The 26,332-nt window shown below is 42.3% G+C and overlaps 4 protein-coding genes across 6 annotated transcripts in view; 2 read left to right on the plus strand and 2 right to left on the minus strand.

Annotated features, from left to right (window-relative positions):
- Positions 1-5,684, plus strand: part of LOC133365152 (uncharacterized) — a 45,937-nt gene extending 40,253 nt beyond the window's left edge. The window contains exon 17 of the mRNA XM_061586624.1: positions 1,289-5,684. Coding sequence (XP_061442608.1) covers positions 1,289-1,477 — 189 coding nt within the window. The 3' untranslated portion in view covers positions 1,478-5,684. The remainder of the gene's footprint in view (positions 1-1,288) is intronic.
- Positions 5,567-8,196, minus strand: SLC35A4 (solute carrier family 35 member A4). Its single transcript, XM_061586779.1, has one exon. The coding sequence runs from the start codon at positions 8,194-8,196 to the stop codon at positions 7,195-7,197; it is 1,002 nt and encodes a 333-aa protein (XP_061442763.1). The 3' UTR covers positions 5,567-7,194.
- Positions 8,197-8,708: 512 nt separating this feature from the next.
- Positions 8,709-11,027, minus strand: LOC133365225 (SLC35A4 upstream open reading frame protein). 2 transcript variants are annotated; one of them, XM_061586829.1, is made up of 3 exons: positions 10,843-11,027; positions 9,266-9,364; positions 8,709-8,922 (listed from the first exon to the last, which is right to left on the minus strand). In XM_061586829.1, exons 1-3 carry the CDS (start codon positions 10,855-10,857, stop codon positions 8,725-8,727), a joined length of 312 nt encoding a protein of 103 aa, XP_061442813.1. In that variant the 5' UTR covers positions 10,858-11,027; the 3' UTR covers positions 8,709-8,724. The 2 variants fall into 2 exon arrangements, with proteins under 2 accessions (XP_061442813.1, XP_061442805.1); XM_061586821.1 differs by lacking the exon at positions 10,843-11,027 and adding an exon at positions 10,060-10,471.
- A 7,451-nt stretch (positions 11,028-18,478) lies between these two features.
- APBB3 (amyloid beta precursor protein binding family B member 3) overlaps positions 18,479-26,332 on the plus strand; it is a 38,024-nt gene continuing 30,170 nt past the window's right edge. For both annotated transcript variants that reach the window (XM_061634404.1, XM_061634468.1), the window contains exon 1: positions 18,479-18,604. In XM_061634404.1, coding sequence (XP_061490388.1) covers positions 18,556-18,604 — 49 coding nt within the window. In that variant the 5' untranslated portion in view covers positions 18,479-18,555. The remainder of the gene's footprint in view (positions 18,605-26,332) is intronic.

Below are 26,332 nucleotides of genomic sequence, written 5' to 3' on the forward strand. Positions count from 1 at the left end.
TATTTCTCCATAACACCTGAATCGAGAGAGGCCGTGCAAGACCTTGACCAGTGCCTGGACTTGGTGGTGTTCTGGATGAGGGCCAATAACCTGAGTCTGAATCCTAGCAAGATGGAGGCACTGTGGGTTGGTGGTTCCTGAGTTCGGATAATTGGTCAGTTGCCTGCTTTGGGTGGGGTCGTACTCCCTCTGAAAGAGCAGGTTCATAGTCTGGGGGTACTCCTGGATCCATCTTTGTCGCTAGAGGCCCAGGTGATCTCAGTGGGTAGGAGAACCTTTTACCACCTTCAACTGGTAAGACAGCTGCAGCCATTTCTGGACTGAGATAGCCTGACCACTGTTGTCCATGCACTGGTAACCTCCAGGCTGGATTACTGTAATGCGCTCTATGCCCTTGAGGTTGGCCTGGAAGTTGCAGCTGGTGCAAAATGTGATGGTGAGACTGCTCACTGGGTAGGTATCGCCAGCATGTCACCCCACTGCTGAAAGAATTGCACTGGCTGTCCATTTGCTACTGGGCCAAGTTCAAGGTTCTAGTTTTGGTATATAAAGCCCTATACAGCTTGGGACCAGGATACCTGAAAGACTATCTTATCCCTTATATGCCCAGTCAACCACTGCACTCTGCAGGTGTCCGTTCTGCACAACATAGGAAAGAGACCTTTAGTGTGGCAGCACCTATCCTGTGGAATTCCCTCCCCTTCAATATTAGGCGCCATCTCTGCTATCTTTTCAGCGCCTATTGAAGACTTTCCTCTTTCAACAAGCCTTTTAAATTGAGACCTATCCCAGTCTGCATCTGTGTTGGAATTGCTTTTTAATGTGTTCTTAAACTTTCTTTTTTAAAATGTTTTTAATCTTAGAAGATGTTTTGATAGCTTTTTGAAGATGTTTTGTTTTAATGTGTTTTAAAGTTTGTTTTTATGATGTTTTAATGTTTTTAGTGCTTTTGTTTGCCACCCAGGGCTCCTGCTGGGAGGAAGGGCGGGATATAAATCTAATAAATAATAATAATAATAACAACAACAACAACAACAACAATAATAGTCCCTGCACATTACAATAAAAATCCTGCAAATTCTTAATTTATTGAACCACTATGACATCTCCCCATATATTCTTCGTTTCTGCAGGGTAGCAGTAAAAGAAGAGAGCACAGCTTAAACTGCCAGGATATTTCCTGTTGAATGTGTAAGGGAAGGGAGAGTTCAGCAGTTGCCAAATGGCTTTTTCAGGCTCAGTCTCTCTGTCTCTCTTATCTACTAAAAGGCTCCTTGAACTTCTACAGGTGTTTCAGGCTTATAGGAGACATGCTGAAGAACAGATAGATGCCCTTGAACTGAAGTATCGAAAGCTGCTGCAGGAGTCTCTCCAAGATGCTATCCTTCTTTCCACACAGAACCAGCAACTCCGAGCTCAGAAGCAACTGGGCTGCATGGAGAAAGCAACCCAGACTGACTTGCAGTACGTTACATAGAGCCGTGACAGCCAGTCCCCATCCTAAGAGCTTGTGTTTGTGTTTTGTAATTTCATTTTTATCTGGTTTGGAAACATTAGCTTTCACAGCCAAGGTCTTGCTAACACGTCACCTGAGATTTTCTTTCAGGGCTGTTACATAACCATCAGAACCTAGGCAAACAAGAACTTTCAGAATATTTTGTCCACATTTGCCTATTTGTGCCCATTATCTTGGGTCATTCCCAGGTGTCTGCGTTGAAATGTAAAGAAATAAATTAACAGTTAACTTGAAGAGCCATCTCTCTGAGACTAGATATGAGAGGGCAGAATTGCATTCCAAGACAAGAACAAAAGTTCCACAGTATTAACTACATCTGGCTCGTACAATACTAAAGGAATCTTAACTAAGAAATGAAACCTATTTCATCAGAACAAAGACTTAAAACTGAGTAACATTTAGATTTGATCAAACTTAGGTTGGGGGTATGAATACGTCACTGGCATACTCTTCTGTGTGTGGCTGACAAACTGAAACTTAATCCAGATAACAAGACAGAAGACGACTGGATTGACCCATCCCTATTTGCTAGATGAGCAAAAGTCCTAGCGTGAAATTGCTTCTGGTCCCAGCTCTGCTCCTAGAGGCCCAGATGGTCAGGAGTGCTTTTCAGTAGCTTAGGCCCTTCCCTTGTGAAATGTAACTTAGCCAGAATTATTCATGCCTTGGCAATATCCAGGTTAGATTATTACACTATGTGGAGCTGCTTCTGTTCATACAAAAGGGACAAAAGTTCTAGCTTGGATCTGTCACAGGAGCATAAAAATACCAATACTGTGTCACCTTCATTGGTTCTCCATTTGTTTCTGGGCCAAATAAAAGCAGTCATGCTGTGGCAAATTCAGAACTGCAGGGTCCCTTCATGATAGTCACAGCCACACGCCATCCCCTTTTTTTCTTTTGCTGCTGGGTTGAGAATGAGATCCTTGTTAATGCCTTCCCCCACTACAACAGATGTCCCTAGGAGCCAATCAGCATGAAAGGGGAGAGAGTGAGCTACTGAAAAGAGTCTTCTCAGTGGCTGACTTACCTCCTTTCTCTCTGATTGGCTCCAATCACTAGGAAAGGACAAGGAAGCAAGTTAAAAAAATCTTCTCAGTTGCTAGCATATTCCGCTTTCATGCCGATTGCCTTGTAGGACACTGGAGATATAGGGACCCTGCTGGGACCGTGCTCCCAAAAAAGTAAAGGGTCCAAGACCCCGAACAACTACACCCAATTAAAAAGGCTGGTGTTTACCACTGAGATGGTTTGGAAGACAGTTTTGGTTTCCCTTTGAAAGCACTAAAGCATTCGCTCCTGAAGAAGGGTTTTTAATACTACAAATGCACAGAGCAACAATTTGTCCCCTGTGCACATTTGAGGCTTTCTCCACTTTCACTTGTCCATTGACTTTTAAAGCCCTGCATGGTCTGAGTCCCCAATACTACCTCCTCTCATATGAACTTGCCACCCACTTAAGAGCCTCAGCTGAATCTAAGTCTTGCTAGGCTTCACGGATGGTTGTGTGGGACTGGGCTTTTTTGACATTGGACTGAGAATCTGGAACTTTCCCCCAGGAAACAAATCTGGCCCTCTCCTTCATAGTCTTCAGCTGCTGAGGAAAAACATTTTTAGTTTAGGGTAGGGTAGGAGGTTTGTTAGCTTATGTTCTCTTTGCGCTCGTTTCATTTCTGTTTCAGATATTCTTTTTAAAAGTTTGTGTACAAATTGATTAGGGTGATAGTTTACATATTTTCATACTGTATATACACATTTATTTATTTATTTATTTATTTATTTATTATATTTCTATACCGCCCAATAGCCGTAGCTCTCTGGGCGGTGCACAACATAAAAACATCCAATATACAAGTAAAAACATATATCAACAACTTAAAAACAATATACCCAAAGTAGTAGAACATAATTAAACATATAAACAACTACAACACAAGCCTAAAAATATTAAAAACGTATTAAATCAGTTAAAAGTATTAAGATGTTAAGATGTTAAGTAATTAAGATTACTAAAATATTAAGAGCGTCAGTGCAAATGTAGGTGTTACAATAGATGTTAAAAATGTTGTTAAAATGTTGTTAAAAAGCCTGGGAGAACAAAAAGGGTTTTACCTGGCGCCGGAAGGACAGCAATGTTGGCGCCAGGCGTACCTCATCAGGGAGAGAGTTCCATAGTTCGGGGGCCACCACAGAGAAAGCCCGTTTTCTTGTTGTCACCTTCCGGGCTTCTCTCTGGGTGGGCCCCCGAAGGAGGCCCTTCGATGTTGAACGCAGAGTACGGGTAGGTTCATATCGGGAGAGGTGTTATACACACACTGTGTATACACACAGATTGTCTTTTTATACCATAATTATATACACAAAAGAGCTACACAAACTAAAGCAGCATATAACCAGTTCCTACACATGAAATTCCTAGTTCTCTTAACAAAACATACTATTGAGTTCCAATTTAAGAGCTTCATTAAATGTGTATTCATTCTTTAACATTGCTGTCAACTTAATAATAATCCACAACTGTTCCCATGGTTTCTTAAGGAAATCTAATTCATTGGGTTTTCAGTCCTCTTTCCAACCTCTGATAAAAAGTAGTCTTATCAGTGTAAGTATATACAATGCATGTGGCTGTTAATTTTGGGGCACATCAGCAGGCATGTTAGCCACCTAGTAATTTGATAAATGTCGTTAATGATGAAATTTATGGTGTTGACCATGATACACTAGCAATTCCTTGCTTTCTGGCATTTCACTGAAGGTGGCAGAAGTTCCCTTTATTTATTTCTTATTGAACCAATACCTACCCTCTCCTTCTTGGTTTATCTTTTTTTCTTTTCTACCATTATGTGGCCATCTCACAACAGCTCTTTGTAACTAGATGGCACAGAGAGAGCAAAACCTCAGTGAAAAAGAACCATTCAAACCTCACCTGGCACTGCACTCTGTATTTACATGTCTCTATGTAAGCATTTACAATTTTTTTAAGTAATTCATAAATTTTAAAGAATACTTTTACCTCCTCCCCTCCTCAAATTTCATTTTTTCTCATTCCAGCCTGTATCACTACTCCAACCTATTCAAATAGTAGAAGTAGGGGTATGTGTACAGTGAGCTGTATTTTCTTACCACCTGCTCATATTTCCACCTAAGTACAGCCCTTTATCCTCCCAACTGTGTAAGTTCACAAAGTGTTTGTCCAACGTAAATCTCTCATCCTCAAGCACTGGTAACATAGGTGACATTTTGGGGGTAAATGTTTATATCTGTCCCATATTGGTAAACACACTCATAAAAGAACTCCACTCATTGCAATACTGTCTCCTTGAAATCTTGGGGCATTCATAATAAATGCTGTAAGCCAACCTTAAATAAGGTATTGCCTACTGGCCTAAAGTATTTACTTCAGTTATTCTTTTTATTAATTGCTTTTATTATATTTACTTTTGCATGTATTAGACATTTGTTGGTCACTGTGATATTTACCTTCAAACAGCAAGTGGGATGTAACTGTTTTAAAATAAATATGAAGCTTCTTTACTCAAGACCATCTAGTCCCATATTGTCTACTCTGACTAGTAGCAGCCTTCAGACAAAGAAACTACACTGAGTCTTTTAACTGGAGATGTAACTAACATCATGAGAATATGTGCTAAGTATGTGCCTCCTCACTGAACTGTTTATTTCTGCTATGTTAAATGCAGTGAAACATAAAAACTGAGTGAGACCCAAACCCTTACTTCAGTAGACATGTTCTGAGGAAGGTAGTGGCGAAGAAAAAACAGTCCTTCACTAGATTAAGAAAGACTCATACACCATAATGGAAAACAGCCAAACAGTTTTTGAAAGAATCTTCTCTGGAGGAATGATCCCAAGTCACATTAATAACAGAGGCATGGCTGCCCTGCAGAAGAGTTCTTTTGAATGTTGGCTGCTTAGTGAAACTTTGTTCTCACAAGCAGAAGGGCTGTACACCAACCTAGTAACATTATTAAAACATTTCTTTAGTTGATCTCTGAAGGAGACAGTAATTTCTTTTGGATCCTGTCCACAGAACCAGCCCTGGATGAGTTGTGTGATTAAGCTTTCCTCTACTCTCTTGGGGGGTTTAAATGTTTAAGCTTTTAATTTCTAATTTTTAGGATTTTGATTATGTTTATATGAAATGTACTTGTGTTTGGTTGTAAGTCGCCCAGAGTGGCAGATTAACCTCTGCCAGATGGGCATCTAACAAATCTCATAAATAAATAAATAAAACATGAAGCTACTCATGCAATTCTTTTTAATGAATGTTGTGTTCAAAGTGGTCTTGTATGTTCTAACATTTTAAATAGCTTCCTTTGCAACAAGTTAATAAGATCACACCAACACACAAATCTGAAAACTAAATTTTAATATCTTCTTTCAAATTGACTTTTTGCTGCATTGAATTGATGCTAGTTGCACCTGAGAGTATATAAATCCAGACACAATCCCATCACTGATCCATCAAAATTTATAATCATGACCTAGAAGAAATGGGACTGCCCCAAACATAAACACACAGAAGAATGCCAAAGACAAATTATAACAAAAAAAAAACATATGTAGCCCCAGCTCTCATCTAAAGGTGTTACCCCCACACGTGTTCCAGACATTGGCACAGAAGGTACATGAAGGGTACGGTAAACAACTTCACCTGGAAAAGGAAACACCTGTATTTACATGGCTGCAACCTGTGATTGTATGTTGAAGTGGGGCTACACATTCAGATCCAACATTGAAGGGAAAAAGTGAGTCATGTTTGGCAAACTTTTCAAGGGAAGAGCAATAGGAAAATATTGACTCCAATTCGATTGGAGGGTTTTTCAACATATCCAAAGTTCTTGCCATGAACTATCTGGAAACAACAGGCTCCTTCAGGAGTAGACTATACAGAAGGCACTTGCCATCTGTGATCATCAGGTTGCAGCAGTACCTCTGGACAGAGAGAACGTCGAAAGCAAACCACTTCCCTGTGGAGAATGAACAACGGCTAACTCTGTTCTAATTAGTCTTCTGGATCAACACCATCAAAGGTATATTTTTTTAAAAAATATATATAGATCTCCTTCTTGCCAGGCTTAGAGAGTGGAGCCCAGGAAAAGATTCTATTGCTGCCCATTAAGAAAGATCTTTTAATTATTTCCTTTTGAAGACTCAGATAAATCTTGACACTGGGTTAAGAATACAGTGTGAAGTAGCTATTATACAGAAGACCACTTCCCTGTTATTTTGAATGGGGATCGGTGGGAGAGAAGACAAGAGTTCTGGGTGTTCCGTATATATTTGGTTTCATCCCACAAGAGGCCAAAGATACCATTTCCTTTTTTTAGTCACAACGTTTCTAGGATCTGTCACCAAGATAACAGGAAAGTGGGCTCCTATATAGCAATCTGCTTCCTCAAATTATGCTCACTAGCAAATGACATTAGAATATTAATATTTAGGTTTAAGCTGGAGCTCACCCAAACATATGCTTTCTCTGAGCTAAGAGAGAAGTACGAAATAATTGCTCTTAAGCCATTCACAAGTGAGGTGAAATTTAAGGAAAACCTGTAAAGCATGCACATGCACAGTCTATTATACTCTTTTCAAAACAGCCCATATTAGGCAATGAATTGCTTCCACATGAGTGGGTTCTCTAAACATACAGAGGCATGTAACTATCTGACTCCATAATACAAGTAAACAGCTAAGCTAATCAGCAGAACAGAAAGGAAAAAAAAGGTAGTGAGATGCAGATTAAATAAGAGGACAGAGAGTAGAGCATTAACCATCATGGAGGAGGAGATCACAAAGAGTCTAGTGATGTTACTGCTATGCTTCATGACCACAGACATTATCAAGCCATTCAAGGCTTGGCTCACAATAATTATCAGAACCCAAATTGAGAAACCGCCCAGCAACCCAGTTGCTGAGCTGCTTGATAGATGGATGATTACATTCAACAAAACACCAAAAAAATAAAGATACACATTTTGGAGGTTAAGAGGCAGATTCTGGTTCTTCAAGACAACTTCAGTATAGACAGCTGAAAGGCCTGAGATCAGGCAATACAGAAAGATCAACAATAGGCCAAGAGAAGTGATGTGCAGCTTCATGTCAGAGGCAGGCACGTGCTGTGGGTCCTGCAGGCCTCCGTATGTATAAAAAGCTCCAGCAGCTGTCAACAGGAAAAGGGCCAGCCACTTGCGCAGAGTCAGTCTTTGGTGCAAGAACATGCTGAATAGGAAAGCGGTGCTACCAATTTTCAAGTTGCTCAGCACTTGGTAGGTACTAGGATCCATGAACAGCTGCAAATGAACTACCAAGTTGTTGTTGGCTGCATAGAGCAATGCTGAAAGAGCAAAGGGAGTAGCATGATACCATGACACAGATATTTTTTGTTGTCTCCAGTCCCAGATCATAAGGAAGACTAAGGAGAGTATTAACTTGGTTAACTCAATCAAAATCACCACAGAGGAGGCACTGAATGGGATCTGGCCATTTTCCTTACTAAGACTCAGGAGTGGAGCATGAGAGCCATAAATAACAACAGATGCGATCAGCATCAGCCCCCACAGGACTTTCCCAAGTACCACAGCAGCAGCAGGGCCAATTGGGTTATCAGCAGTACAAGTGGTGTCAAATAACATTTCTCTGAAACGTGGAGACAAGGGAAACATCACTCTCTACCTTTTTATAGGAGAAAATCACAGGTTTTATTTTTGAAAACCTGTATCGTCTTCATGGAAAGACGGAAACACAGAATAAGACTTATGCATGTTTAAGGAAACAGCTGGACATCTTAAATGAGAATTATTCAAGTCCCGTTTCCTTGGCAAAGAAAAGGATATGTGGTGGGTTCCAGAGTCTAAAGCTGGCAAGCGTGATGACCCAACAGCAGCTCTTCATTCCATCAGAATGAGAATAGAGAAAAGAAATGTAGCCGTCTGACTCGACAGTCTGAAAGCATCCAATCCCCAGGATGGCTGAAGCAGTCACCAAGACTTTCATGATAGAGTGACTGAGAACAATTGTAATCAGGCCTGCTGAAATTTCATCTCATCTAATATAAAAAAGCTTCCAATGGATTTGGATAGTGAAAGGGGAGCAGAAGTCATTTCTGACCTATATCGAGTTAACATTGTTTTGACATTCTAAGATGAGACGGGGCGTTTTCTGGAGCGCACTGCTACATGAGGGATTATATTCTAGTCTGGTCCTTTCCTGAATGAGCCGAAATAGTCTTTGACTGTCTTTTCCACATCAGGAACTGCGTAGGTCTGAGCAGCATACACACCAGTACAAGTCCCCACTAAAAATCCAAGCACTGCTGAAGATCTGAGTTTGGCTACAACATACCCAGCAAGAAACCCTTTGAGAAATGGGGATGCCAGCAAAGAACCTTCCTGTAGGAAAAAACAAACACAAATGGGCAGTTGAAACAGCCATCTGAACACAAGTAAAAATCAGGCGAGGACATGTTCTCATGGTTCATCCATTTTTTCTAATATGTGGCATTACAATTCAAGGCTGATACAACATTTATACCAAAGAATGAAACACACAGTCTCAGTATTTTCTAGATGTGGCATGCTCATCAAATAAAAAAAGTTCCTTGGAGGTATAGTTGAGCTACTCTCTGCTGCATTATTTGGGTAGATTTCTCAAACACATTATTATTGACTTTTGGGAGATAAATACTGTGAAGACAGATTTCTAGAAATAAGTATTACATAGCTCCACTTTTACCTGTCCCACTCCAGCCTGTACCTCATTTTCCACTCTTCGTTTCAAGCTTTCCAACTGGTCTTTCAAAAAAGCAAGATCTTTTGGCTTTGGCAGAGAGTCCTATACATTGGAAACAAAAATGGCATATTCCATATTGCATGCACACGTGCATTTTAGTATCTTAGTTACAGAAAGCAAAGATCTAAGAAGACAGAAGTTGTCTCATTCTAATTGCATGTCTAATACCTAACATCACCAATGTTCTGTCTCTGGCTATCACTGCTGCCACATCAGAGGGAGCATGTTAGGTAGGTTTTACTCTTCAGCTTTTGTAACCCCAGTGAGTTCCACAAGTTAGTACAAAGCAATTTAGTATGTTGCTATTCAAGTGTGGGAAATGGAGGTCACCAGTGCATTAATTTTCAAAGTCTTGCTTTTGATATAAATCAATGAAAAATTGTGATAGCTACAATTGACAACTCTAATGTTTTTATACCTAGTTGCTATGGTCTTTAGCTAGCAAAATAATAGGCTGCATCTGGATAGCTATTCTGGTCTGCATAGGTTAACAAGAGACACTTACTTGGATTTCATTTTGGGTCAGCAGTATTTTTCTGGATAAAAAAAACACTTTTTGGAGAAAGATTCTTACTTTAGTTCCTCCCAAAGACTGATAATTTTCAATGTTTTTAATGTTTTTAATTGTTTTAACCGCCCAGAGAGCTTCGGCTATGGGGCAGTATACAAATGTAAATAATAATAATAATAATAATAATAATAATAATAATAATAATAATAATATTGTTCTAACTTACACAAGCAGGTACATACATTCATACAGGTAGTTTTACGCTTTCCTTTTTATTTTTACTTAATACACTTCTATCCTAACTTAGTATCCAACTTGGGCCTACAAGGCAGCTTACAAAAATAAGATGTCTAACAATCATCACAAAAACTTTGTACTAGTATCTGTTAAAGCCGAACTCAAAAAGCATAAACAAAAAGCTCAAGGCTTTATCTCCAAAGTACTGGTTAAACAAGAATGTTCCACTTATGCCTAAAGGGCAAAGCTGCACAGGTTCCCTAAATAAGGTTAAAATACAGGAAAGACGTTGGTCCTTGTGGCCTAAGATCTCCCAGTGAACTTTGGGAGTGTGTCCGGATTTAGGCCTTTCCCCAGTCAAAGTACCACATCTATGTTACTTTTCCCCAAGGCTGTCCTATAAAAGTCCCATTTTGAAGCTATTTTCTTGACCTGGAGGCTCCATCACTATCTCCTCTTTGTAGTCTGTACCGAGGGGCTTTGAAGCCAGCGACAGTCTTTCTATGTTTGGACAGTGTTCAGCTAAGAGTAGGTGGCCAAGCATGCCAAGAGTTACTCCCGAGTAACATGCTTCGTGCTCTCTCCCCTACCCCCAGTTATCCGGCGGCGGCGGCGCCGCTCAGATCAGCGCTAACTCCGGCCCGGGTCCTCGAGGCTTCACTTCCTTGTCCTTTCCAAGCCCAAAAGGAGAAGACCGAGAGCGGAGCCAGAAAGGGCGACACCAAGTAGCATCTCACGAGGGATCTCTCCCGGATCCTAAACCCGCTCCTACCTTATCGTCCGCCATCTTCCTTGTCAAAAATTACTCAGCTTCCGCTTGCACATGCGCAGCACAAGGAGCAACCTTCGTTTTGGATTCAGCCGTTAATGAAAGGAGACGGACAGTTTCTCAACTTTTATTTTCTTGTGACAGTTCCCACAAATTTTCCATGAACGGGAAAATCCAGGATGTTAGCGCGGCTGTGATTGGGCAGCAGTTATCCACACAGCTGAGCCGCAGATAGCCGCTAAAGCAGGAGTTCATTCTTTTTCTAACCCGCGTCTTATTTTAGTGTGAAATATTGTTTTTGAGTTTTTAAGATTTAAAAGCGCGACGCGGTGGCGTGGCAAAGTCAACAGAGCACAAAAGTTATTCATGCAATTGAGCTCTGAATTTGGGTGGAAGGGGAGATTTAAAAAGACTGACCTGCGGCTAGTTTTAATTTTAAGTTTTACACATGAAATAAGATCTAGGGGGAAAAGAACGCGTACTGCTTTCTTTTCTTTTACCTTTTACTTGGGTTTGTGTGTGTGTGTGGGGACCGGCTGGTGCCCAGTCACTGCTAAACTAAAATCCTGAATCACTATGGGCAACTCTCGCTTCCACCCGGGGTGGGGAAATACAGCCTCGGATGTCAACCCGGAAGATCCCTATCCAGACAGTAAGATATTGGCTCTACATTTTCTTACATCTATAGATTGAGCAAGACCCTCCATGGCGCAGAGTGGTAAGCGGCGGTAACGCAGCTGAAAGCTCTGTTCACGGCAAGGGTTCGATTCCAACGGAAGGAGGAAGTCGAATCTCCGGTAAAAGGGGTCGAGGTCCACTCAGCCTTCCGTCCATCCATGGTCGGTAAAATGAGTACCCCGCATATGCTGGAGGGTAAAGAAAGGCCGGGGATGGAACTGGCTATCCCATCCCATATATACGGTCTGCCTAGTAAACGTCGCAAGACGTCACCCTAAGAGTTGGAAATGACTCGCACTACAAGTGCGGGAACACCTTTACCTTTATAGATTGAGCAGCGTCCTACCTAGGGAATTTTCCTGCTGTAGCGTGAAGACGTCTTCTTGACGTTGTTAGGTCCAAACCCAACACGCAAGCCGTCTCTGTCTACCCAGCTCACATAACACCCCAGGGGGGGGTGCGGAGTTGAATGCAAATTACCCACTACCAGAGGCCAAGTAATACAAACACTGATCCTTTGCAAAGGGGACCCAGTACTCACGAGCCGAGGCAGGCCAGCATGGGAACCTCGTTTATTGATATCTTAGGGTATATATAGTCTCTCCCCGAAGTTTACAATATTGGGGGTAACGTCATAAACACAAAAGAGGCAACTGCTAGTTATTACAGCCTTAAGATATGTAGAAGGAGGTAAAGGGGTACAGAGGAAGGGCATAAGTGGAAACATTGAGACTATCTTTTAAACTCTATGTCTGCATATTTCACATGTCCTTGAGATAAGCACTTTGCAGGAACAGACAAAGAGAGGAGCAAAAGGGGAGGCCCAGCTGCAACCGGGCGCCCCATAAGTTGGAGACAGACATGAAATTACTGTACTTGCATATCAAAGGGTTTCACAAGTCAAGGTCTGTGGGGCAGTGGAACAGCGTTTAACATTTCTATGCAAGGCACATTTGTAACAATAAGCAAGGTTATAGGCATAGATGTGATACAAGAAATACATAATAGTGAAGTTTCCAGGTTAAACCGGCTTTATTATTCGAGCCACTGGAATGTAGGTAAGGGTCAGGTCACCAGGAAATAAACCTTTCTTGATATCAAAAGTCAGTCAGGGGTCACTTTGAATCTAATCTGGGCACTGTTCACATTTATATGGACAGGGTATAAAGCAAACTATAATATTTAAGGCAATTCTTAAATTTCAACACAACAACGTCACTTTTATGTCGCCCTGAGCAGGAGAGATTGTTAATTTTGACCAAAAATAGGTGCTGGGAAAAAGCTGCGGCCTCTGCCATCTTTGTAGTGGTCTCTCAGCTCAAAGGTCCTGATAACACCAACCTGCCACTGGCAGCCCCACTTTGTCTCATATGTCAGGGCTGCTCTACGCAGACAGAAGTTTTTTGACGGAGGGAAAATCAGAGGTTGGGGCTTCTTTTTTAAAGGGAACATTCTGAGGAAATAATCAGGTAGCAGCATAGTGGCAGTTTAAGCATAGCTGGAGTTCCTTTTCATGAAAAAAGGGCAGGAAGAGCCATAAGGATTCTTTGCGGGGGGGGGGGGAAGACCAGTCCTATGGCACTATAAAGACAAACTGATTGATTGTGGCATAGGCTTTGCAATTCACTAGTGGGCACATTTTGAGAGTGCTGTGGGTGCTAGTAACAAAATTGCTGCCATTGAGGTGTGGCATAAAACAAAATAGTTGCCATAGGACGCATGGCCTAAGATGGGGTTGGGGAACCTTTGGCCCTCCACATGTTGAATTTCAATTTTCATTCAGCATGGCCAATGGTTAGGGAAGGTGGGAGTTGTAGTCCATCAGCATCTGGAGAGTCAGAGATTCCCTAACACAACACAACATGGCTGTCTTGGGAGGCATAGCAGAACACAAAATTAGGGAGACTACATTCATTGCTGCTCCCCCTCCCCCATGGTTTACCATGGGAAGGCAGCTATGTCATGCTAGTCCTGACTATGGAAATACAACTGTTAAAGGCACAAGAATCCCTGTTTTCCTCAATGCCAATCCTAAACCATGGCCTAGGCTGCCATCATGTACCTGCTTACCTGGGAATAACCCTGATAAACACAAAGAGACTTCTAAAGTAGACATGTATGCCATTGTACTGTAAGCTAACTATACAATGAATTCTTAGTAAGTGCCTGGACATCAGCTGCTGCACAATAGCATGACTAAGCCTCTTCATATTTTGCATTTGGCATTTGGGAAGGTTATTCTTTAACATCCACCCACGCTTACTGTGCAGTCATATATTTGTAGAAAATAACTTGAAGGGAGTTTTCTATTCTCAGATGAACCCACCACAGGGAAGATGCATCCTGGTTGCTGGGGGGGAAAAGGAAGGAACAACAGAGATTCCAGGGACTATTAGAAAATAAGAGAGAAGCAGGCAAAGTACACTAAAGCAGAGGGGAAAACTGAAGCTCTTTAAGATCCCAGGGATTCCAATTGCCGGCTGTCCAAACAACTCACTCACTAGTCATAGCTCTGATTTCAGTTGTTGACTGAAAACACTGACAGGAGCAGCCAGGCTGGCTCATTTCACAGAAATTGCTTAGAAGGGTACCTGCACATTTTGCTTCAAAACATTCTTTTTAGGAGGACTGGAGGCTTAACTTTTCTTTTTTCAAATGTAAACAGAGTCTGGGGCTAGTGCCCAGGGGTGCGAGTGGAGGATGTAATAGATGCTTAGTTGGCAACCCCCAGTGTATGCTTTGATGGACTACAGGCTATTTCATTAGGTGACTGAAGTGTTATCCTGAGTATCAGGTTTATATATACATTGTGGTGGGATTGTACACAGTGAAGGCAGAAGAAAATACAATGCAGAAAAGTATAGTCGGTGACAATTACCTTATTAATAGTAGCCATTCCCCAAAATAGTAACAGATAACACAGACATCTTGGCATTGGTAAGCTAATTAATACATGTAATGTGATACAAATTCGTTGTGCCAATTCAATCCAAAAATTAATTCTTTGGGGATGGCCTAGACATTTGATCCAAGTAACTTGATCCTCGGCTAATCTTTAGCAAGCCTAGCATCAGTGGCTAGAACATGGTGAAACTGTTCAAACTCCCTTGGTATTCTTACTGCCAGGAAATGTAGCATTGCTACATTTATAATATTGAAATGTATGTCTGTATGCTGTTACAATTACCAAGTGTTGCTGTTTTATTATTGCTATTATTATTAAATAAAGCTTGCAATTGTTGGTTTTGTGTTGATGTGTTGTTCTCATCGTAAGCCACTTTGGGAGTTTTTTTGTGGAAAGGTGGCATACAAATAAAGTTATGATGATGAAGAAAAATAATAGCATTGAACCTCTTGATGTACTGCAATTCAATGGACTCACTTTGCATATTTATTTTGATGTTTCTTTGTTGAGGATGGCCACCCTAAGGTGAGTTACCGAATATCCTGAGAAGCTGGAATGTTTCCCCACTGACTTTTCTATATTGTCATTTCTGATGTCAGATTTGTGTCCATATTTTTCTTTGCCTAGAGACTGTTTGCCGAATGTAGAATGCAGAAAGATATTGTTGGCAGATGATGGCATATATCACATTGAAAGATAAGCAGGTGAATTAGCCCCTGATGTTGTAGATTACATTATTAGGTTCTGTAATAGTGCTGTCAGGGTAGATACAGAGACTGGGGTGGTATCTGGCTCTGCCACAGAGTCTGATCTCTTGGTCTGTATCCAGGGGTGCAGTCATCCAGGGACTCGGGGGGGTCTTAGGCCCCTTACTTTTTTGGGAGCAGGGTCCCTGTTTACCTCAAGATGTTAACTTGATGTAGATCTTTTCTCCTAGAGTGTGATTAGGTATGTAGGCATGCTGCTTTGCGCATTCTCTGCTTTTTCTCTTTCCCTACTGCTGTCCTTTCATAGTCTTGTCTCTTGCAATATCTATTTACTATCTTTAAAACATTTTTTCCTTTCCCAAAACCTCAATATTATTTTTGGTGCCAATCAAGTATGGGGAATGGAACCATCTTGATGTCCCAGAATAAAGCATTACAGCTGCACCTAATACAACAAAAGGCTATTACTCATGAGAGCTAAAATTGAAGTGTCTTATTCAGAGACCCTATGCTTCTAGATGCCAACCTAAAAGTTCAGAGGGGAATAAAAAAAAAGTAGGGGGGAATTTTTCTTTAATAAATTTAATTGTGCATTTTTTGTAAAAAAAAAGAAAAGTAGGGGGCTAACTCCTCTGTGCCCCCTGGCCACAGGCCTCAACAGGGATCCTTTATACCCTATTCATGAGCTTTTGGAGGCATTTGACTGGCTGTTGAAATCATGGACTGATCTAGCATGACAGTGCTTATATTCTCATAATCCACTTATGGACTGCCCCATCTGTAAATACAAGAAGCTTCTGCAAGTGACTGAAATTCCATGCATCTCACCATGGTGTACCTGTTTCAGGGCACCACATGAATAGCAGCCAAATGAGTGTACTTGAACACTAACAGCTTGATCCTATGCAGAGATAGACGGGCCTAGGCCAATTGAAATCAATGTGTTTAGGAGTGTGTAACTCTGCATAAGATGGTTTGTAAGGTGGTGATTTTATTCAGACTAACTTCCCTTTAGTCTCAGCAGAACTTGTGATCTGCTGAAATCCCTAGATCCTAAGTCTAGTGGCATGCAGCAGCAGCAACAGCAACTGTAGTATCCAGATCATGAGAAGTAATGGTGCCACTCTGTTCTGATTTGGTCAGACATCACCTGGAGTACTGTATCCAGTTCTTGGCACCACATTCTAGTAAGGATATGGAAAAGCTGGCATCTGTCCAGAGGAGAGTGACAAAGATGGTGAGGGACCCAGATGTCCTATGAGAAAATGTTGAAGGAGCTGTGTATGTTTAACCTGGAGAAGAGAAAATTAAGAGGGAAAATGATAGGCACCTTAAAATATTTGAAGGGTGGTTACATAGATGATGTACCATATTTGGTTTTTGTTGCTCTAGCGCAGCCTTTCCCAACCAGTGTGCCTCCAGATGTTGTTGGACCACAACTCCCATCAGCCTCAGCCAGCATTGCCAATGGTCAGGAAAGATGGGAATTGTGGTCCAACAACATCTGGTGGCCCACTAGTTGGGAAAGGCTGCAAGAAGGTAAGAACCAAACTAACAGGTTCAAATTACAAGAGAGAGGATTTTGACTGAATATTAGGAAGAACTTCCTGATGATATAGACTTTGACAATGGAACAGACGGCCTCATGAGGTGATGGACTGTTCTGCATTAGACCTTTCCAATGACCACTGGAAAAAAAATCCACCTGATAAAGATAACTTAATCCATTGGAACTAATTCACTTATGTTGCTGTGTTCTTTTGTTGTGGTTCCATTTTTTTTTGTCCTTTCAATTGCATGTTTTGATTGTCATCCTCTTTCAGTGGAACTGCTGTGGCTGTTTTCTGAAGGGGAAACTATACCAGGTTCAGTCACAAGTATCTCAAAGCAGGACTGGGAAAGACCCACATCTGAAACCCTGGAAAGCCACTACAATACTGAGCTGGTATAAGGCAGTTTTTATATACCCATGAGGCTCTGACTTGGTTGACCAACCCACAAGGGGAGCACATGTTGCAAGGAACAGAAAAAGTATAATGAAGATGTTGACCCAGTGAATGGCAACTGTGAAAAAGTTGAATTCCATATTATGGTTCAATAGGAAAGGGATTGAAAAAAAAACTGCCAATATCATGATGGCGTTATACAAATCTATGGGGAGGCCACGCTTGGTTTACTGTGTACAGTTCTAGTCACTGCATCACAAATAGGACATTGTAGAGCTGGAAAAGGTGCAAAAGGCAATTAAAATTATCAAGGGGATGGAGCAACTCCCCTATAAGAAATGATTACAACATTGGGGGCTTTTCAGTTTAGAAAAAAAAGTGAATGGGGGAATGATACAGGTGTATAATATTTTGCCTGGTGTGAGGAGAAAGTTGAAAGAGATCGTTTCTTCTCCCTCTTAATACTAGAACTTGGTGCCAGCCAGTGGGGCTGCATGTTGGAAGATTCAGAGCAGACAAAAGTAAGTACTTCTTTACACAGTGAATAGTGAAACTGGAATTAGTTACCACAAGAAGTAGTGATGGTCACAAACATGACTGGCTTTAAAAGAGGATTAGACCAGTGGTTCCCAAACTTTTTTCCCCCATGGACCACTTGAAAATTGCTGAGGGTTTTGGCAGACCACTTAATGGTTTTTCTGCGTGCTGTAGTAGTTGAATATGCTGTGCTAGATGCTGTATGATTCTGAATTGAATTTGTATTTCTTTTTTATTTCTTATATTGCTTTTTACTCCTATGACAATTTGCATTCCACAGAATTCAAATTGTAATATAATAAAGTACAATATAAGAAATAAAAGCAATAAAATACATTTACAAATCAGTATGATTATTTAAAGCAGACATGCCGTGGACCACCTGAGTAAAGCTGGTGGACCACAACGGACTACAGTTTGGGAACCCCTGGATTAGACAAATTCATGGAAGATTTATGGCTGTGTTCTACCTCTGCTATTGAAGAGCATTGCTGGTGAGGGAGTGCCGTTACCTTCAGGCCCTGCCTGCGGGCTTCCCACGGGCACCTGGTTGACCATTGTCAACGGGCCTTTGGCCTGATCCAGCAAAGCTCTTACGGTCTTATTATGTCTTTTCCCAGCCCGACTGTTGCGACCCTCTTTATATTTACTCAGAAGTCAGACCAGCAGACTCCTTCCTTCCAGCTTGAGCAGGGCTGCAGTCCTACGCATAAATCCCACCAGAGTCAGTGAGCATCGGAATATTCGATGTGCCTTCTTGCGTCATGGATTTGGATCCCCCTCCCTCTTCAGCATCTCTTGCCTCCTGACCCAGCCCAGTCTCCACTCTGCTCCGCCTAAGCTCGCCAAGCTCGGCCCGCCCCGCATTCAGGCACACGGTTTCTGCTGTCCTCCGGCCCGGCTTGGGGCTCCACGGCTCCTCGCCTCCAGATCGAGGAAAGCCATGCTAGGCAAGGATTATATGCTGGCCATCATCCTGGTCAACTGCGACGGTAAGAGCAGCGGCGGGTGATGGTGGGGATGTTTGTGGCACGCACCCAGGGATGCCAGGAGCGGCAGCACCGAGCGAGCCAGGGAGCTGCACCAGACTCGGGACACAGCAGAGCGGGGGCCTGGAGCGTGTGACTCCAGGACGGCTACGGGCGTGTGCCTCTGTCCACCACCAGCATGGCTGCTTTGGAAGGGTCGGGGAGGGGCATTTCCTTGCGCAAGCGTCCTCCCCCCCCCCACTCCCGCCATCCTGCGCACAGACTGGGCTGGGACTTCGGGCTCTTTGCTCAACTTCTGCTTCCAGCGGTTCTGGGTTCCAGCGGGTCGCTTTGAGCAGTGAGTGTGCGGGCGCGCGCGCGCGGGCGCATCTCCGTGGCATCCCCACGTACCCCTTCTCTTGGTGCGCACAAACACCCATACCGTTTACCACTTGGGGACAAAATGAAGTTTGGGGGCGGGGCGATTTTGATTGGACACACGGCTAGCAGTGCAAGGGTTATCATGGCCCCTTTCCCACACCCTGCGTTGACCCACCTTGACGGTCCTACACTCAACCTGAAGACACCCGCAATCGTTTTCCAGCGTAAAAGAAACGGCGGGCGGGGCAGAGGACAAACGCAACAAGCTGTTCCATTCCCGTCATTTTCATTTTGGGGTCAATCTCCGGGCAGCTTTCCATGGTGCTGAATGCAGAAGTCCGTCAATCCTAGGGGGTGTTGGGTTAGTTCTTAAATCTCCCTTGGATTCCTCAGGTGTGCAAGATTAGGAGTATAACACATGTGCAAAGGCGAAATTGTGGAACTTCTCTCCCATCTGTCATTTCGCCCCCCCCCCCCCAATATGCACAGTAGAAAGGCAAGCTCGGGATGGCTGGTGCTTCAGAGCAATGTACAGGTCCGACAACAATCCAGGTATACAGTACAACGGTATGGAAGCAAGCTCCTCCGGTTTCAGTGGAATTTATTCCCATGAGATAGGTTTAGGATCTCAGTCTACTAAATCAGAGATTACCAACTTCCGTATTGTCGGGACCACTCTGTTTTCCAGACAGCAGTCCGGGGGCTGGAACTATGTTTTCTTGCGTAAAATGACCTCTCATAAGTGCCAGTGGTGGGTAGCAGAAATAGGACTATTGCTGGCTAGGAGATGAATGCCAACCGTAGCCTTCCCCTGCCCCTGCCCCTGCCCCTGCTCCTGTACCTGGAGAGCTGCAGCCTGATGAGCAGCCAGACGGTTAACTGAGCTAGTCCTGTCCTGGAGAAGAACTGTAAGAACTGTCAGGGAGAAGCCTACCGGCTGGGCAATTATTTTGTGGATGACAGTTGTGTTGTGTTGAGAACACACATGCAACTCATGAATGTATAAAGTGCAATTCATGATGTGCCTGGGCTTTTACTATTTTATCTTTTTATTGATATATCATTGTGTTGAACTTTTGTATTTGTATTTGTTGTAATTTATTGTATTTTCGTTTGTGTTCATCTGTTCATCACTAAGGGGACCTTGGCCAAAAAACAGTTCAGAAATAAACCCGTGATGATGATGGTCATAAAATTAATCAAGCAGTAAGGGCTTCACAGTAATAAGCATTTGTTGCTCAGGCATAGCATTGCAGACATAGATGTACATTTAGGTATATAGAAAATCTAAAAGAAACATTTAACATTAGCACACTAAATATTCCTTTTTTGTGTTCCTTGCATGTTAACCTGTAAAATAGCATCAGCCTGTGGGGGCTGGATCCAGACCAAAGACTACCAGCTGGTTGCCCCTGTATTACATGAAGTCTAAACATATGATGAGCTTCCGCCGGGCCTTGAAGACCTGGCTCTTCAGGCAGGCTTTTGGGGTGGGTTAGGTTTTTACTGTTATGGTTTTAAATTTTAATGTTTTAATGTATTGTTTTTTATCTTGTACGTTGCCCAAAGTGGCTGGACAACCAGCCAGATGGGCGAATAATAAATTTAATAAATAATAAATAAAAATGATTATTGAATTCAGTGGCTTCCCAGTATATATGCTTAGAACTGTAGCCTCTGCATACTTACATGGGAATATGCCCCATTACTCCCAAGTAAACATACATTGGGTTGCACTTCATGGGTTCTGTTGCAGCTTTATCTTATGGAGTACAACTGGCTCAGGGAATTGTGAGAAGGATACAAAACCTCATATTTTTGTATTCATCTTCAGGAACCCAGTGGCCTTACTCTGTTTTGTGAAATGGACTCTCAGTTCAAATCTTCGCATTGCAGCTGGGAGTCTAAGTAGATAAGATGCACTGTTTTAGGGATCCCCAACAGACTCCTTTGTGGCCAATGAGCAAGAAATCCAATCTAGGTTCTCCCCATTCTTGTGGCTACGTAGAGGGCTAAGATCAGGGATGGGGAACTTGTGGCTCTCCATATATTGTTGGATTCCAACTCCCATCTGTCTCAGCCAGCATGGTCAATGGTCAGGGATGATGGTAACAACATCTAGGGGGCCACAGGCTCCTATCCCTAGCTTAGATTGATATAATGGATATCACTGAAAGCTGGGCTTCCTAGTGCAGTGGAAGCAAAGAGGAGGCGGGGAGAATTCTTGGGATCCTTTGCTGCAGGGGTGCATGCCAAAGGCCCCCTTCACCTACTTACAAAACAGTCTGGCATGTACAAAGGCATTTTTATCCTTCAGCCAACAAGACTCCAATAGCAGCTATGTATGGAAACATTCTGGAGGATGGGGGGTATGGGCAAAGCTCCTCAGATAGCCTTTAGAGTTGATTATAGAGGCAGAAACCTTCTTCCCCTGCAGTACCTAAAGTTGTGGAAGAAGGAGCCATCGAATCAAGCATTGGTGGCAAGGGATACTTGAAGCCAACTATATAGAAAGGGGGTGGGCAACCTGTGGCCCAAGTAGTGGACCTCTGCCAAATTAGAAAATTAGAACAGAAATTATAGAAAGAGAGAGAGGTGTGCTGCCCACTATTGGTCCTGACCCTCTCACTTTTGGTTCCAGACCCACCCACTACTCGCTTCTGTCCCGCTCACTGTTGCCACGTGGTCCCTGATGGGTTACTTTCAGGCCCTCAACAAGAAAAGGTTTTCCTCACCTCTCTTCTAGAAGATAGGGCTATGGTTTTGTGGTCTCTGATGATAAAATGCTTCCTATGGGGCATGTCCAAATAATCCTGATCCAGCTGAGTATCTTTGGGAATTCCTCTCCATCTGTATTAGGCCAGGTCCGTAAATGCTCTCTGATGGCTTTGAGATTATAATCACACATCCAGCTATTATGCATAGCAGTGTACCACATGACTACTTCCATTATATGGAGTTGGGGTGCAGTGTAGGGATTCCGGCCTCTAATTGACTCTGGTTTTCAGTGCTTGTCTGCTAGGGAAACACAGGTGAGGTTTCAAGACCTCCCACTTGCAACTGAATATTTTGGTTGGGTTAGTGGAAACAAGACATTTGCAATTATTTGTTACAAAAAAATCTGATCAGATCTTTTAAACAGAGGAGTCATAAGACTCAAAATAATATAAAGTTTTACCGATTCTGTATGTAATAGGTGTATTGATTAGATTTTATAACAGATCATTGAAAATATTTTCTGTTCACTAGCTCATCCAAAATCCTCAGTTATAACTTTTAGTAATTCAGCAACCAGCGACTGGTGTTTTCCTCAGAACATTTAAAGGATTATTGATAAAGTGACACATTCCATGGTATACTTAAAGACAACACCTTAATATCAAACTGTTCTTTGGTAACCAATGTGAGAGTTCTTTCCATTTCCAGACTACGAAATAGTTATTAGTCCTAATAGTTATTAGAACTATATTAGGTTCCTGTTCCTGTACAGAGAGGGAGAGGAGGGATTGTGCCTGCTTGCCATCTAGCATAGCATTCGCTAAGAGCCTGGGGCAGGACCTGTGCTGATATTATGGTGAACGTGTGGAGGAGGAGTCCCCTTCCCAATGCACATATTCACTCTACTCTAGAGTTGGGCAGCTTTTTGAAGCTGAGGACCTCATTTCCTCAGGGAAATGTAGTTGGAGTTTGCATACTGGTAGCGGGCATGGCTTAAGCCAAAAGTGGACAGAGGCAACTCTTCTCTCTCCCTCCCCCTCCCTCCCTCTCTGTGTTCACTTAATTATCAATCATCTATCATCCACTCTTTCTCTCACCCACACAGAAAACCACATTCATTCACATAAACACAAGCATGTGGTAGTGGCACTGGATCAAAGCAAGGTTCAGGAGATGCCAAGGGAGAGTTGGCTATATTGGCTGAGCCCAAGGACTGCCTGTGGGTTGTTCACTTCTCCTTTAGATAAAAGTAACATTTACACAGCCCTCATCTTTTGCTGAAGTGTACAGAAAATTGAATGGATACTGCTGGAAATGCATCCAGCCTTGAAAGCACTGACAGTTGTGTTTCTCTGTGACTCCATTATCCCAGCTTGGTAAATTGTTAGCAACACAGCACATCTAATAGCTATGCAAAACCTAGTTTATTTACATCTCTCTGAGTGTTGAACTTACAGTTGCTCCATTTTATGAATGGCTCAAAAGTTAGAAAGATTTGATTGGGTGAGTCCTGTCGCTACTGGAATCTTTTGAACTCAATGCCCTCTTCTAGTTTAGTTCTATCCATTTACATAGGCATACTGGTATCTTTGACTAAAAACATCACGGATGCTAAATAAAGGGAGCTAACTCAATTAAATGCCACTGTTAAAAAAAATCCTAGTGTCATCTGGTCATGTTGTTCCCCCAAACTGGAATACACTTCCTCCCAGTTGCTCTTATGCTGATAGGAGTTTTCATACCTCAGGCACCCTGAACTGCAAGGAAGTCTCCAGAGACCCACAGCAGGTTCTGCACCAAATCCTGAAGCCCAATATAAGCTTATATACTGTAAGTGCCCTGTGTAAAAATTACAGAACATGCTGTGATTATAAGTAGACACAGGATGTTCTGTGATTATTAGACAGGGCACTTACATGAAGACATTTATTAAGTATAGACTGAGATCTGTGTATGCTGCAGCATTCAAATTCCTGGTTATTTCAGTCATTTTTTTCAAAAGCAATTGTCTGGTCCTCATGGCTTTGTGGATATGTTTGGAAGTGTGCGAATGACATCTGGTAAAATCTGAGAACCCAGAGGAGTTGTTGGATAAGGCCTCCAGGAGTCAGAATGTGGGGTTTCAGTACCCCATACAGCTCAGTGTGTGTGGTTTTGATTGGAAAATGGCCTGTAGTGAAAGGGTAAGCACCTGCCCCCCCCTCCACTGCTGCTCATCAAATTCACAGCCCCTAGTGGCTGCACTAAAAGGGGGAAATGTCAGGGGACACTTAATGTGCCTCTTGTGTCATGTGTTTGGTTTAAAGAGAGGCAGTGTGATCTGACACATGGGAATATGATGATTGCTTGTGGCACCTGTAGCCTGGGGCTCATTCGCATGTCTGATGTATGGCCATGGACTAACTGTGGCTCATTTCTGCCTCATTTCTCCATCTGTGAAATGGGAATCTGCAGTTGTTTCCTTCTATATAACGTTTTGTATGAGCTATGTATTAAATGTCTTGTTAAGCGATGTGGACATAGGTCACGGTGCTCTCCAGTCTCAGTAAACTGGCTGGATCCTGCAGGCCTCTATCTTGAAAATGTGTATGCCACCCTTCAGTTAACAACTCACACATTAGCAGCTCACATATTAAAATACTGAAATGCATTAAAGTACAACTACAAAAACTTGATTTAAATTCAGGGAAGCATAGCCAAATGATAAAATAAAACAGAACAATAGAAAATTTAATTAAAACCAGCTATAAAGCATGTTGGAAAGCCTGGGCCAGCGGTTGCCAAATATTTTCAGGCCACATTTGGAATTTTGAGAGATTGCCATGGACAGTATCTCCTCTGGTTCCTTCTCTCCCCCCTGTGACACTCCCCCCCCCAAATGTGTGCACATGGTCGCACACACACACTTTGCTTGCTAATGGGGTCTGGATAAAATGGAATCCAGCAGAATTAAAACAAATCCTTTTGCAGCATGTTTGATTATCACACAGCACTCAAAAATGCTTTGGGACTGAATATCCAGCACTGAATATCTAGAACTGGTACACCAAACTTTGGGACTGGGCAATAATGGAGAAACTAACATACCATCTTAAGGCACTCAGAAATCCAAAGGCAACAGACTCATTTTCAACAACTGAGCAACTTGATTTCTTTTGTTAGTCAGGAAGATGGTGAGACACAAGTCCCAGCCCAGTATACATAGATATGGGGCTCATAACATGTACATTCAAACTTGCAGTAGAGGATTGGGAGATGCTGCTTTTAAGGGTAGTCCCCACGATGACCTAAATGTCAGCGAAAGACAAAAATGCAATTAAATACAGAAATCCTTCTCATCTGTATTTAGGGTTTTTATGTTATTATGCATTGTTATATATGGCTATATTATTCAGATGTGTTTATGCTGTGTATATTATTTTGAAATTTTATTTGGTTTTTATAATAAAATGTTAAAATAAAATAAAAGCAATAATATATCCTTTTGAATTTGTATGGTTTTACATGGGGCCCTAAAAAATCACAATCAAATTAAAGCTTACCATGGTAGACTGCACAGTAAAAATCACAGATTCAGTGCTTGCCAGCACTAAAAAAATTATCCAAGGCATGGATTTTCATGACTTTTGCATTGGACAATAAGAAAACCACCAACAAATCACAAAACAAATCTGTGGACAGAGGGGTGACCTGTGGTTTGATGGTGGTTTTGAGGAGTTCCCCTGTAAAAATGATGGGGCTCCATAATGATCTGTCCCTCAGATCCATGATTTTGTGCCTTTGCAGCACTGGAAAATGCTAGAGCTGTGATTTCTATGGTTCAGGAAATGGTGGGGAACCTGTGAAAAAACGCACACAAACACGTTTCTTCTGTCTCTGCCACTCCATTCTCTCTCTTTGGCTCTTGCTTCCTCCTAGAGTCCCGAGGCACCCTATTTTCTCCCCACTTCTCCCTTGGTCATTGTTTTCCTTTCCCTCCTATCCTCCTTTTCCTTCCTATCCTCTCTGCCTTTCTGCTTTCTGCTGAGCTGTGAATCTGAGCCTTGAAAAACTCATAGAGATTGTCATGTTGCTCTTCCCAATTCCTCGTCCAGCTATATGTACCTTTTAAGGATGAAAAAAAGTAATAACTTCAGGAAGAAAGGGATATGGAGAGGGGCACAGAGTCTTAGCATGTGCCAGGGATATCTTAAGGGGGGTCATTGCACCTATGGGTGCCACATTGGTGACCCTTGGCCAATATGAACATAATTGCTTGGTGCTGAAAGGACAACAAACATGATGCCAGCCTAGCCTCCCTGAGGAAGGCATATCACAGGCAGGGCACCACAACTGAGAAGACCCTGTCCTTGGCTACCACCTGCCAAACTTCACCTAACATGTACTTGCGTTATATGGGACAAGGCCTCTGTTATTTGGAGACTCTTGTGATTCAGGCTCAGAACAATCAAATGGTTCTGAATCTGTAATACTTGCAAAAATGGTAGGATTTTCTTAAAGATATGTACTTGCTCACAAAATCACTCTTACAACATTTCTCAGCAGTTTTGTGCCCAACTGTTGCCTTTGTCCAGGAGTGGAAATGTTTCCAGTTCTTTTCAAATAAAAACGAAGGAAAGTTGTTAGCATCCCTCCTCCCAAATACCCCATCCC

This window comes from Rhineura floridana, chromosome 1 (genome assembly GCF_030035675.1).
Source record: "Rhineura floridana isolate rRhiFlo1 chromosome 1, rRhiFlo1.hap2, whole genome shotgun sequence".
Classification (NCBI taxonomy): Eukaryota; Metazoa; Chordata; class Lepidosauria; order Squamata; family Rhineuridae; genus Rhineura; species Rhineura floridana.

Coding starts and splice junctions, on each gene's coding strand:
- SLC35A4 (XM_061586779.1), bottom strand. CDS start 8,196: ATGTTTCCCTTGTCTCCACGTTTCAGAGAAATGTTATTTGACACCACT.
- LOC133365225 (XM_061586821.1), bottom strand. Junction 8,923..9,265: donor TACAGGCTGGAGTGGGACAG/GTAAAAGTGGAG, acceptor TTTTTCCTACAG/GAAGGTTCTTTGCTGGCATC.